At 40.1% G+C, this 14474-nt stretch overlaps 1 protein-coding gene across 1 annotated transcript in view; it reads right to left on the bottom strand.

Moving 5' to 3' along the window:
- The window catches only part of LOC104529300 (uncharacterized), a gene marked incomplete at its 5' end in the record, with an annotated part of 48615 nt that overhangs the window by 20195 nt on the left and 13946 nt on the right, over window positions 1–14474 (bottom strand). Inside the window, 3 exons of the mRNA XM_010173573.1 lie at window positions 1327–1437; window positions 5244–5462; window positions 12695–12871. Of these exons, the coding sequence (XP_010171875.1) occupies window positions 1327–1437; window positions 5244–5462; window positions 12695–12871 (507 nt within the window). The remainder of the gene's footprint in view (window positions 1–1326; window positions 1438–5243; window positions 5463–12694; window positions 12872–14474) is intronic.

Genomic DNA, 14474 nt, shown 5'->3' with positions numbered 1-14474 from the left:
TTTATATCACTGCCAGTAAGTGAATCATTAATTTCAGTAGAAATTTAGTTAAATGCAAAAGAAATCAGAATTTTATCCAGCAGGGCACCTCACTGCGTGTCTAAGTGTAGAGATGTGATCTCATGTGGTTCACAAGCAGAAGTGCTCACATTCAAAAGTGCAACTATATGCTACTGTTGAACATGTGTTTTTCCTCCCTTCCAGCTCAAGCAGTAACACTTCCCAAAGGAAAAAGCACGGGAAAAATTCAGCAGTTAGGAGAAGCTACACTTGCTGCAAGTACAGCTCCTCTATTTACACAGAAAAGCTCAAGCTCTGGAATGGTTTCAAATGCAGAGACTGCACTCAGATGGCCAAGAGTTAAAGCAGCAGTGATAGGCTCTGTCAAGCCTCCTGAACAGTTTAGAAACAAAATCACAGCAGCTGGAAAATTTCAACTTTCTGAGCAAAACAAATAATGCTTGAAAATAGAGCAGAAGTTGGGCAATTCTCAACAACACCAGCAGCTCTCCCTCCCTACCTGCCTCCAAACATATTATCAATGCTACGCTTTTCAGCATTACTTGGTTTTAAAATATAAACACAGCGTGGCAAGCTTATCAACAAAACCCCCCAGAATGATACAAATACTAACTGGTTATTCTCCGCTGTAATATTCTCATACTGAGAGTTAAATTGTTGTTGGAGTCCATAAACTTCAGATTTACAGAAGCATGAAAAGGTAGGCATCTTTGCCCTATTATTATTTTATGAGCATATAATAGGTAAAAGATATATTCATTGAACTGCCTGTGGTTTCTCTATTTTGATAGTTCCTTTGTCTTCAATGTCAATATTCAAACAGCTTCAAATTTAGAGCAAAAAACCCAACTTGACCCAGCAGAATATTTCTTACTACAGCAAGTGGGGACTTTGGGGCAGCAATTTCACTGGATGTGTTTAGTCAACAGCTTTGACAAACGTGGCATACTGGTCTGGATTTGCAAAGGCACTAAAGGAGCCCAGTCCTGGCTCACTCTGGTGCCAATGCCCTGTTGTAGGCTCTTGCTCTAGGAAAAAAACATCTGGTTATACCCTGCCTTTCTGCCAACTTAAAAAGATTCTCCCATGCACTACAAGAAATTCCCTTTGGCAGGTTAAATTGTTTTTTTTCCTCCTTACAGAGCCCTTCTATTTTCTGGATATTTGAGAACCCCAAGCCGCTGGTGAAAGACCTCTTCTTGAAGAAAAGACTTTGACACAGACTGCATGAAGCGATATCCCTGGAAAGTGAAACGTGGCTTCGGTCACTAACAATTTTATTGACGTAGCACAAGGCATACTTACATGGTGCTGTCACCAAGCTCTTCATAGAGGTTATTGGCAGCGGTGCTTGCTGGTTTGCCTGCTGGTAAAGCCATCTGGATTCTTGCAGTCTTTGCACATTCAGCCTGTCGCCTTTAGTAAGCCAGGTAGGGAAGGAGAAATACTCATTAGAAACACTCTATACCAAATAAGCAGAGATATTAAGTTTTCTATGTTTTTTCCTGCAGTTTTCAAAACATCCCTATGTTTTAACTTCTTCGAAGAAAAGTAGTAACATGACAATCTTATCCTGGCTTTTTCAGCTTTCCATTATTAGTTCTCTCTTGGTGGAATCCCAGAGCTCCCCCTGGACAGAAACCTCCTGACCAGCAGTACGTCACTGACGCAGCAGGTATCTCCCAGGAAATAAGCTATGTGCTAGCTTTGACACTGCTCTCATCAGGAGATTTATCTGTTCTGGCTGCCCAAGGCCAACGGCGGAGAGAATAAGCACTTTGGTCAAGTGCTCCATTCAAGTGCCAAGAAACTGTAATTTTAAATACAAAAAAAGTCTCTGGCAAAGTTTAAGTTCTCACTTACAACTCGTTGGCTGGGAAATTTCTGTCTCAATTAACAGTTTTCCTGAAAAAATTACTTTCAGTCGGAAACAGATTTCTATTTTCTATCTAGAAGACAAATCCTGTGGTCCCACAGATGTGTAACGGGAGAAGTGCCATTGAGGTGCCATGACTGATCTACCTGGCTTTCGTTTTGAGGGTGGTCAGTACCCGACGGTGCCTAGGGAGCTCTCTCTATGAACTCTAGCCTGACAGGCACTTGCTTGCTTGAGGAATGCCAAACACATGGAAATAGTAACTTTTTTCCCTGCAGGAAACAGGCGATCTCCTGAACCACAGTATCCTTAACATGTGCTAGCACACAATAACAAAATACACTGAGTAGCCATGTAAGTAACTTTTAACCCCACCACACAAGGTGTTCAGGATCAAGCTGGAGTATAGGAAGTAACTTTTGCTGGATGTCAAGTGCCCCTTCTTAAAAATAAAGATTGGTAGGTTGTCAGTATTCCTATACAAGCTGTTAGAAACAAATCTGAAAATTAAGTACTTACTCTTTGAATCTGTTTTGTTATGCAAAAAAAGATAAAGAGATAAAAAGGAAGGTTAAATAAGTTCTGTCTGCAACAATTGTCCTAAACAGTGAACCTAATAGGAGTAATAAACTAGATGCTACTTAATTATTCCGCACATAAAATCACAGAATTAATGATATGTTTAAAGAATCATAATTTCCAGAGCTGAACAGTGTTTAACTGCTATTTATGATACTCTTGAAACAATTTCACAGTCAGCATAAATATGAATTACAGTGGAGAAAACTGCTTTGTGCTGACAGAAAATGACTTCCTGCCACACACACACAGAGAACAGAGTAAGACACGAAAACACGAATACACCCCATGATATTTCTTTAACAGGTGGACTACTAGGGATGCATTTTTATAACTGCTTTCTCATTTTAACATGTGTCAAGAATGCTCTAGAAAACATTTTCACTAGTGAAGGAGTATTATTTTTGGTTGCTATTTAGAAGATACTGGTCTTTGGTGATAAGTAAATAATACATTATTTCTAGTTACCTTATGAGGTTGTACTGGGTAGTGCATTTCAAAGACACTATTGAACAGAAAAGAATAATGATAGTTTCTGGTTTGTTTACAAATCATAAATTTAGGCACTAGGCTGCACTTTGATAATTTTATAAATTAAATGAGTTTTCTTTTCAGTAACATTTTTACAAAATTTAGTAAGCTGATCACTGACCTGGAAAACACTAAAAAATGGACCTACTGCACCTGAAAAGTTTTAACAGTGAGAAAATCGTAACATTTCCATTATATGTGCTGTATGACAGTTACATTTATTTGGCTATAATCTCTATATGCAGTGGCAGACTGGAGCACCTACTTTGCCAGAATGTTATCAGCAAAAATACTGAAACTCCTTTTGAAAAGGAGAAAAAAAGGCCATAATGCAAAACCAAACATAAGGCTCAGGATAGCTTTTGGTGTTGATATTAACACTAAAATTCCTTTTATTGTCTTTGACACTCTTCAGTGATACTTTTGTCGTTAAAGTATAGTTTATTCACATTGGCCTGCTATAAATCCAAATCCTAGTTATACTTCTAGACAACAAAAATGTGATTTTAGGCAGATTCATCACAGCTCTTAAGAGAAATTTATAATATTTTGATAATTTAATGGATGTCAAGGAAAAATAGTGCTATTAGAGTTCTTAAAGAAACAGGCAATTCAGGTAACAAAACCAGGTTGCACTGGTTCAGTAGCATTCCACTGGAAGCAAATTTTATATACAATTCTGGTAGAAGGAAAGCAGTTTTGAGATGTGCTGCCATCCCAATGGTGCGGGTTTGTCAAGCTCTTTTAAACTCCTTTAAAAGGACTTTTTCCTTTGACCCACATTGTTTGGAGAAAAAAGGATGTAAATATAATCTAAAACCATGCAGTAACCACCAAGAAATGGCTATCCTTGGCTGTTTTTCTGGTGTCATGAAGGAAAGTGCTCTCAGGCAGGCTGCTGTAGGATACACTTTCAAAATGACTAACACAGTGGTTTGCTAACTCCTAACTGCAGTGCAGGAAGGAAAAACGCAGTGTAAATCTCACCTGGCGTACTGTACCACATTACATCGATTGCAGCATGCAGACTGTAATTGCTCTACTGCAATACATGGATATCAGCTCTTCCATATATGCCCTCTCCTCCCACAGACTGATGCAATGCTGCAGCAGGAGCCTGCAGAGGCACTGATGCTTCATTGCCCTCAGCACCATGAAGGGAGCAGATGCCAAAGCAGTTTTTGTAGAAACAAAACAAACAAAAAAGAAAAACAAGCAAACAAAAAAGCGAAGCAGGGCTCTGGGAACCCCTTCCTACATGGTCCTGCAGAGCAGGGGTTTTCCATGATGAGGGCTTTTTCTATTCCAGGTAGTTCACCAATTTTAAAATGAAGATACAAAATCTGGAGGTACAGACCAGCATATGCTGAAGTTTAATATACCCATTTACTGGGGAAGATGCACAGAATTATTTCTATTTTAATTTTGTAATGCTTGGTAATTCTTTGAGTGCTTAGAGGATGCACGTGGAATTAGAAATCTTTCATGAAAAGAAATTAAAGAACAAGTATACAGCCTTTAAGTCCAAATGCATTGATTTTAAATATGAGTGGACATGAAAAGGCTTAGTTTCGAGGAACTTGTTAGTGATGTTGATTCTCTAATTAGTCTCTTAGCCCAATTACCTAAAACTCTTGTGTCTATGAGAGGTGAGTGGAAATATCAAGAAGGTTCTCTCTGGTGTATGCTGCTTTAAATAGCGCTAAAATGGCACAAAATCAATTCTTCATGAAGCACTTGCAATTAAGAAGCATGCAGCTAGGGAAAAATTATAACCACGAGTGTTTTAGGATTTAAACAAAAAAAGTTGAGTCCTCTTATTTTGCCCAAGCTACACAATTTGATTTTTGATTCATTTAATGAAACAGCACCTTTTTCCTCTTTTTTTTTTTTTTCTTGGTGTGGAATTCAGCTCTGAATCTGCACTTGTATTTCAAACATCTGGCTTTTGTTTAGCACGTACTCTAAAACAGTTACTGTACCACAACTTCAGAAAGGACAGCAAGATGCACTTCCTGTGCATTTCCTCTTTTCACGCACAGCCCACATCAAACACTGACTAACTCTTGTGATAAGACAGAAATTAAAAATACTGGTATTTTCATATATAATATTTTCCTTGCATAATGTATAATAATTCCCTTGCAATGAAAGATAATTTTCAAAGCAGTTCTGCTAAGAAATGTAGCATCCCTACTACAACATTGCTACCACAAAAAGGGGGAGGGGTACTTACTGTCTGTAGCTGACCATAACTATTAAAATAGCTGGCATACAGCAAAGGATGATTATGACGGCCAGAGCAAGTAACGCGCCTTCCGTGTAGCCAACAGCTTGCGCCTGCTTCTTGACATTCGCTACCACGTCTGGGGTGCGGATCTCCAGGATGCGTCCCCCCTGCCCCAGGTATGGCTGAAACTCTTTATTGATATCCAGCAGTTTGCCATCCAGGAACCTTCAAGGTCAAAAGAAAACTGTTACAGCCAAGTTCATTAACTGTGTTTGAATTACTACATAGTTGGGTTAATAGCTGTGTTCTGATAAAGCACATCGCTCTTCATGTGCTTAAGAATATTAGTAATTCCCTGTAATCCCTATATCAGTGATAACCCCAATGTACTTAATACCAGAACACAGTTTAAACACTGAAAAGGAGAGGTGAGCTGAAGCTTATCCTAATTTCTAGGGGCAAAAAGTTCTCTGTGTCATCGAGAGCAGCATGGCAAATGGCTTGCTTTGTGCATTTTCCTTCAGTGGTCTGTTGCAGAGGATTAACTTCTGCACACATCCCCAGAGACCACTCTGGCCTAAAGATCAACTTGATGGTACTCTAAAAGCAGGTAATTTTTAGAGGAATTTCCTTAGCTTCTTAGGGAAATTCTTCAGCTGGAGGGATAGCCTAGAGTTTGTTCCCTTTTGACTTCCCTTTCAATATTAAAAAGCAGAGAGATTTGGAAAAGCTATGCTTTTATTAATCCCCGCCCCCTTCCCCCCAGCTGCATCAATTCTGAACTTCATTCTCCCATCTGCTCTGTCCTGCGAGCGTCCATGTCTCTGCTGTTTTCTTAGATTGCAGTGCTGGTACTATGTATCAAATTATTTGAGTAAGGCTTTCCTCTTAGAGCATGACTGTTGGCATGAGGAAAACACAGAGGGACAATGATCAGATGAACTCATCTCCAGTGGGAGTGAACACCAGAGCAGATGAAGCACGTGCCCTCTCAATGTCTGGCACAATGCTCAGTGAGTTTATTCACTGGCTTCAGGCTACCTGACAGCATCCTCTCCATCATGGCAATTTTTGGGTGGAATCTGTAACAACATTCCTGAGAGATGCAGGAGAATTGTAATGAGGAAAACAATAACATTTTAGGAAATGCTACATCATCTGTACTTGTTTCCTTAAAGTCACAAAAGATGAGAGACAAGATACTGTAAACTGCCTCCTCTTTTTCTTTTTTTCAGAAGATGCAGGCCTTTTCTTCTGGAGTTTCACACCTCTTCTAAAAGGAAAAGCACTAAATGCTTATAATAAACTGTAATTTCAGCTTCAGGGGTTCTCCAAACACTGCCAGATACCAGAACCCGACTAACATTAAATCTTGATTAACATTACTAATTACAGGAACAATAGGCTATCTATCTAGCTCTCAGGAAAAACACCGGCTTCATACAGGGCACACTGTTAAGACAGAGTCAGCTCCTAGGCAAAACTAGGTATTAGCTAACCAGAAACCATGCACTACTGTCACTGCTTGCAACCTATAATAATGTCAGTCTTACGTTCGTGCGAGGAACTTGGAACACAGTTACCAAGCAAAGGACTAGCACAGTCCGTGAAAAAGCAAATGCAGTAGAAGGTCAGTATCTGATCTGCTAACTGGAAGTTTATAGACATGTCACCAAATGTAAATCCTAATCAAATGTCCTCATTTCCCATATGACTGCAGAATTTCTATTGAATGACTTTTTGATAGCAAACAGTATGCTTGCTAAAGACATTTACTTCAGGAGTTTGAAAAAATATTTTGGCCAAGGCTTAAATTTCCAAAGGAAAATAAAACTTCTTGGATCATTTTTGAAGTGAGGATTGTCTGTCTCACAAGCTGCCAAGTAGTAGGCTCCAGCTATAAAGATGGAAGTGGGAGGCACCCATTAGGATGGTGGAGGATCCTGCTGGATCTTAGCTCTGACCTTTACATGTACAGTGGTTCTTCTTTGGAAAGAAAGTCAAGTTAAAACTGTTGAAATAAAAAAAAAATAAATAAAAAAATAACACAAAAAACTCCCCAAAACCAACAGTTAAAAAATATTCTGAAAGGATTTCTGCATATAAATTCTGGGTGTCTAAAGGAAGTCTGAAATAGCTTTTATTTCCTTAGTCTGATCATGAGACAGAAATTATACTACAAAAAGACCATTTCTTAAAGAGCGTTCATTTCTTACAGTTGATTTCCTCTCAAATTAATTTACTGAAAAACCCTCACAGCATTGTTTGTCCCTGGTTTCTTTGGAACTTCAGGGAGAATGCACTCTGATCTGTGTGCGTAACATATTAGCTGGATCTCATCACATGCAGAACATCTCAGTCCAAAGGATGAAATGGTGCTGGTTTCATGATACTAACTTCAAAGAAGAGCAGTGGCTGTTCAATCACAGACCTACACTCTCACAAAAAGCAACCCAAGGTGTTCTGAAGAATCATTTCCCTTTGTATTGGTATGTGCTGTTGATATCCACAATTAATTCCTTGATTTCTTCTGCAAGACATTTTCTTGGTATTGGAACAAAAATCCCTTTTCTCAGCTTGAAGACCTGCAATGATGGGTCACAAGACATAAAGCGAGTCTGAACAGAGCTCTGATTCTTTTGTTGTACACTAGATGTCACTGGTGCATGTTACGTCCTTTGAGTCTGCAAAAGCGTTCAAGGAGGACAGCATTAAATCTCTGGATGATTTTAACAGTCTCCCCATTAAAATTCTGTTAGCATTTTCTTGACAAACCCTATTTTAACAGGTTCGTAACTCAACCGTGCACATTTGCTCCATGATGAAACATGACATATTGTGCAAAAGATTCAGATGGGGTAAGCATTTTATTTTTAATGGTGGACATTTTCTACTTAATATATGCAGGAGAAATTTTCTGGATTCAACTGGTTTTTATGCTCCAATAAATCAAACCCTCTTTCATATAAAAGACAAAAAAGGAGGCTGATCATTTTAGTCTGTAAAACTGGCTAAGTGGCCTCAAAGCCTTTTAGAAATTTGTGGTACAGGGAGGAAATAACAAAGCACAGTTACTATTCAGATCCATTTTTTGGTGTAACCAGACAGATTCCTGATTAAGAAAAATATCAGGCAATCAGTCATAACAGTCCTAAGGAAAAGTATTAATCTCTTGTTGTATATCAGTCTTAGAGAGTATAGGATAGGGGAAAATCGGCATACCTTGAGAGACACATGGGTTTTCCCCAGCTGGCAGTGAGGAACACAGTGTGGCTGTTATGTTCATGACTTCTAAATCATGCCTTTGCTTTCCAGCCAAACATTTTGCTTGAATGCAAATACATGGGATTGGGTGACTCGTTTGGGACTTTGGGATGTGAAGCAGCGCATTCAAAATAGCCTGGTAGTGAACCTGGCACAGTCTGTGCATGCGCTGTCATTGTGCACATCAACACTGATCCAGCACAGCCAGAGCATGCTACATCTCCTTGTATCTCTTCATTTCATAAATGACTGTTGGACATGACAGGACATTTTGGAGCGACATCGCCCAGACGTGGTTATGGGAGCCTCAAACATTAGCTTTGGTTTAGTGGGGTTTACTTCTTGTAGAAATGCAGCTCTGTAGATGGTCACGAGTGGGACTTTGCTCAGCTGCTGATGGGCATTAGCTGTCATGACTGTCCTTTCCTCCCAGCTCCAGTGTAAAGCCAAGCACCTTTGGGCCCCCAACCCTGCTCGGCCAGCACCAACCAGGGTGAGTCACCAGCAAGATCTGTCCGTATCCCAGCAGCACTCTGCCTGCGAAGGGGAACAGGTCGCTCTGCTCCACGCTGTCCTCAATTTATTCCCCCCCGCCCCATTCCTTAAAAGACCCTCACAGATAATTCTTTTCAAACAGTGCCAAGTTTAACATAAACTCTGTTAAAGCCAAGGCTTCCACGATGTTTTGTAAGCAGAAACACTGCAGAGTGTTCCCAAAAAGCTCACTGAAGAAAAGCCACAGTTATCTTCCAATACACAATAATTGTCTAAGTGTGTTAAAATCACAGCTGGCAGAATTCACATGCTAAATCTGTGCCGTTGGTACAGTTCTCTATACATCATGAAATTTTTGAACACTTGAAAAATACCTTCGCTAAATTTATATTCTTTATGGCTAATTAAATTTTTAAAACAGGGGGCTCCAAATCTTTCTCACTTTCTAACCTTTCTCCCATCATATCCAGTTTATTAAATGATCCTTTCTCCTACTGATCTCTTTTCTTCTAGGATCCAGAGACAATTCCTGGCTGGCAGAAGATTGGCTGTGACTCTTGGCAATCTCTTCCCAATGAAGGGACAACCATTGCTACCGTGTCCTGTGAGTGGGGTAGGAAGAACACTGAGACATCCCTCTAAAGATCAAAACTCCAAGAAAGATGGTCACAGAAGGAATTTCTTTTTAGATCTGGGTAAGCTGACGTGAATCTTTGGAGGTTCACCCACTTGCTAGCAAAAACTTGTTAACTCCCGATGTTGAGCTACAAAACTCTCATTTCATTTCTCTCCTCATATAAGTAAGCTGACACTCACCTCTAACCTGAAGCCAGGAAAGCATTCCCTGGGATTTTGCTCATTTAAATATTTAAAAGCTTTTGAAGAGAAAAAGGAGAAAAAAAAACAACCAAAAAAACCCAAAAATCTGAGTATTTAGGTACATGGAGCATTTTAATGAGGTTGCTTCTAAGCTGATAACCTTCCTTTCACATTTGAAAAACTGCCATTTAACCTATCTTAACTCTATTCTGTTCTGTGTATTTCACTGGACACACATAACATCTCTAAAAAAAATTGATATATTTTCAAAGTGCACCAAAATGAAGAGGGACACATTTCCTAACCATGAAGAGAGATTGCATCAGAAAGATCCTTTTTATGGAGTTGAAAGCACTAACTGCCGCCATGCACAGACACTAGCTCACTTTCATATACTAGTAATAGTAGATTTACAGAAAGTTTTCCAAAGTGAGGAGTAAAAGGGTGTCAGGATTTTCAACTGTCATCAAGGTCATATGAATTTTCTGAACCTGGTCAGCACTGAATAATGCCCTTTGACCTTGAGCATTTCTAGTGGGATCCCACTTTGGCCATACTCTAAACTGGCTACGACTGGAAAAAAACCACAGACCTCAATGAATTTACAAACTGCAGAAGTGGAAATGTAAAGATAAAGAGGGATCAGTAGATAGTCAGGGTGTAAGGCAGTAAGATACATTTTAAGTAGACTAGTTTTGGGAGTGGGTTTGGATACAACAGTAACTTATAGGAGGACTGCAAGCAGATTTACTGGCACTTCCTTAGACAGAAAGGGTTATCTATCAGGGATTTCTGCTGGCTTCCTGCCAGGTTTCCTTAACTTCCACTCTTTAATAAAATTGGGAACAAAATCACAAGAGACAGCATTCTGGGAATGATCAGCAGTTCTGGCAGTGGACAGGTAAACACAAACTCCCAGGTGCATCACCAAAACCTAAAAAGACTGACCATGGAGATACCAACAAACAAAAAACAGCCACCAGAAGGAAGGAGGTTGTATTGCCTCTTTATTTGCCAGCGCTCTGAAAGCTACCACTGCTAAACTGCATGTGATTTGTATATTCCTAGTTCAGAAAGTGATGCTGCAAGACTGGAGAGGGTTCAGAGAAAACTGTAAGTGATTAAAAAAGACTTAAAACAGCCCAGAGTGCAGAGGTCAAGGAGCTTCTCAAGAAAAAAAATTAAGAGGATGATGTAATCATAAGCCTAGTCCTTAAATGAACCAGAAATGAAAAGCACCAATCAATCTAGCACCTAAAGTTATAATAAAACTGTATGACTGCATCTAGACAAATTAAAAAAACCCAACTAATTCTTGACAATAAAAATAATTATCCTGCAATAACAACACAAAGGTTGTAGTTGATTGGATTTTCTTGAGCAGTTGCTTTGCTGAAAGACATGCTCAAAGCAGGATTAATTCTGGGAGTTCCTGTGGTCTTTATTATACTAGATCAGACTGATCACAGTGATCTTTTCCAACCTATAAACTCTGAATCTATCCAGAGCTTTAGTATGCTATAATTCATCTGTACTAAATTAAGAGCTTGGGAGAACAAGCACTTTTTCAATCACAGTCCACCGAGATGGCTCACAGCCATTTGCTTTTTAGGCTGCTGACTGACGTGCTGCTTTATACCCCCACTGAACAGTCTGGTCTAGTTTTCACCAAGATAAAAAGCAAAATCAAAGGTGAAACACATGCAAAAACACCCCCAAATATAGTGGCTGCTTTAGAAGAAGAGCCTGATTTACATTTTTATTGCTTTGAATCATATGCAGAATGCTGAAAGACAAAAATACAGTTTCTAACAAAATGATTCTACAGTCATATTGATACATCGGCAGCTGAATGGGTTGAGATACTAATTTTGTCTTAGAACCTACTTGGCACAGGTGATGTCTCAAAAAAAACATGTAAAGAGATTACCTTAATTTCATTTCCTTACCCATGTAAGCTCTGGCTTCTCTTCTTATGCAGGCAGAGAGCAGAGTTATTGCTGTCCCCCAAGGCAGCAGCGTGCCAGGGTGATAGCCCACCACAGCTCTGCTAAGGGGCAAAACCCCAGGCAGAAGGGCACCCTACCAAACCACCCTGCTGCAGTGACCAGGGCTGGCCCAGGCACTGCCAACATGCTGTGAGTACAATCAGTCAATTAAAAAACCCTCTTATGTTTTATGTGACACAGGAATTCAACTGCTAATTTGGAATTTGATTGAAAAGGCAAGACAACATCAAATTACGAATATAAGTGGTCTGTCTACCGCTGTACCCTATCTCCTCTAGCAGCTGCTGGGACAGGCCCATGCAGATCTGTCTGCACAGCTCACGGGGACCTGTCAGCACTACTGATTTTCTGCATGTAGATATACACCTGGGTCACGCCCTGATGTCTGTGCTTCAGACTAAGTGCACACCACCTCTCTTCCTTCCCCTGCCCTTTCTTCTTCTTCGGTTTCCACAGAAAAGAAAAGAGACATGCTCCAGATGGAAACTGCAGAAAGCCTGAAGGTCAATAACTGAAGCACCAAAACCCTTGCTTGGAGATCACAGAGAGGTTTTGGTACACAGTAAGTAAATTCCTTAAGAGGAATTTAAACTGGAAGCTCTTCCACAGGGTGAACCAAATGTAATGCGAATTCTCATGGCAACAATGTCTAAATCACGCGTACAGGGGCCATTCAGCTCAAGGGAATGGACTGCACCTAGTAAAGCTGTAAAGTCCCAAGCTGCACAGAGGGCAGGTGTAGGGACATGCACCAACTGCTTCAATAGTTTTCTGTTTCAGTTGTGGTGAACCACTTGCTAACAGAGACAGACCAACAGGCTTCAAAACAGTCCACAGAAATACAGGAAAAGCAACAAATAACATACTTACTTAAAAAGTTCGTTCCTCATTATAGCTCTATTTGTTTGCGGGTCGATTGCGTAGACCATGAGGTCAGACTTGGTGTAATCCTCTTCAGAGTACCCATCTCCAAACCTCCGCGCACCGATGGATTCCACCACGACTGTCGCACCAGGAATCTGATCTTGGACATAGCGTTCCAAAATCCTAAAGATGAGATGGAGCCAGAAAGCTGCAGTGATTTGTGATGATCGAGACTGACAACAGCCCAAACGAGATACTAATAAGACAAAACCCATAGGGTTGGAAGGATGGTAACCTTCAGAGCACTTAAAAAAAAAATCTCTGCTCCAATATAACCTCTTAAATGCTGAACTCTTGGGAAAAGCTTATCAGTGTTAGGAGAGGTCATCAGAAATAGTGTCCTTAAGTCCAGCTCTTTGTATTTATGACATCAGTTGAGTTTTAAATGGCTCATGGGAAACGCCATCAATATTTCACAAACAAAACCCCCTGTCATCCTTTTATTAAGCTATATGATTTCAGAACTCTTCACTTCCAGCCTTACGCAGGGTGCATACAATGAATTTCCAGCCACAGAAACAACTACTTCAACCATTTTTGGTGGGATATTTCATATGGACCTCCAATATAGCACAACAGAGCAGATTCCAGAATACCTGCTAGTCCAAAAGGCATGGACAAGTTTGACAGCCGTAAGAAAACTGGAATATCAAGCTGACACACTTCCCACAGGAAAAAATTACAATAAATTGCAGAAATCGTACAAGCAGAAGAAAGATAGGTTGATGGAATTCAGCGTCAGTTCTGCCCGAGATAACATGGCCACAACAACAATAAACCAAAACAAATTAGTTCTTTTTCCAAAGAGAAGGATTCATTACAAGCTGCCAGAGCACAGAATGGCACACCCTGTGGTGTGGATATGTGTATGAATTGTGATGTGTCAATACATGAGATAAATGCAGTTCTGGGGAACTAAAATTTATTAGAGAAGATGTCATTTACTGGCAATTTTATTATTGTCATGAGACAAATTTTCTTTATTACTGAATATCCTCCTCCCCCCCCTTTTTTTTTTGACAATTGACTGTCCGCAGATGTCTCAGTATGTGCTTTTGGAAGCTTTTGTTCTAAATTCGCAATCTCATTTTTCTACAGTTTTCCATGCAGAACTGTTTATGGGAGAAGTCCTAACATGTGATATTATTCCTAAAATATTCAAAAAGGCAAAGGGAGAATAATGGCTGTTTGCAGAATGTCCCTCCAAACAAAAAATACTTGTGCTTATGCCAGGTTGAAATGCCTTCAGAAGCACCAAACCAATGAGGATAGAACCTCTCTGAGCACCTGAGAAGCTTCTGCACAGACAGCAAACACACCTGTACCTCAGATACAGAGAGTTTATGGAAAGTTAGAAACATAACTCACTACTGCTCTAACAAACTGCTTTAGAAAGGATAATACTTTAATCAAGTTTTTTTAAAAAAAGAATCTTTTCCTCCTCGTCTGGTCCGCTGCTATAGTTGAGCCCATGAAATTTGCTGAGTTCCTGTAGTAGACTGCTTCTCTGTACCTGCTGCACTCTGCACCCAATGCAACAAGGAGGTTTAGAAGTATCACAGCTTGGTTGGATGCCCCTCACATTCCGTACGCAACTAGCAGAACTGGCACTCCCATCAAGAGAGTAGCTGGGGCTGGCAGTCAAGATGGTAGGGACCCCAACTCTGGCAAGAATGGATGGAACCAGGAGTGAAATGGAAAGCTGCTTAGACAATGCCATCGGAAG

Source organism: Antrostomus carolinensis, unplaced genomic scaffold, assembly GCF_000700745.2.
Source record: "Antrostomus carolinensis isolate BGI_N321 unplaced genomic scaffold, ASM70074v2 scaffold21108, whole genome shotgun sequence".
NCBI classification, from domain to species: Eukaryota; Metazoa; Chordata; class Aves; order Caprimulgiformes; family Caprimulgidae; genus Antrostomus; species Antrostomus carolinensis.
This window is presented reverse-complemented; position numbering and strand designations above follow the sequence as displayed.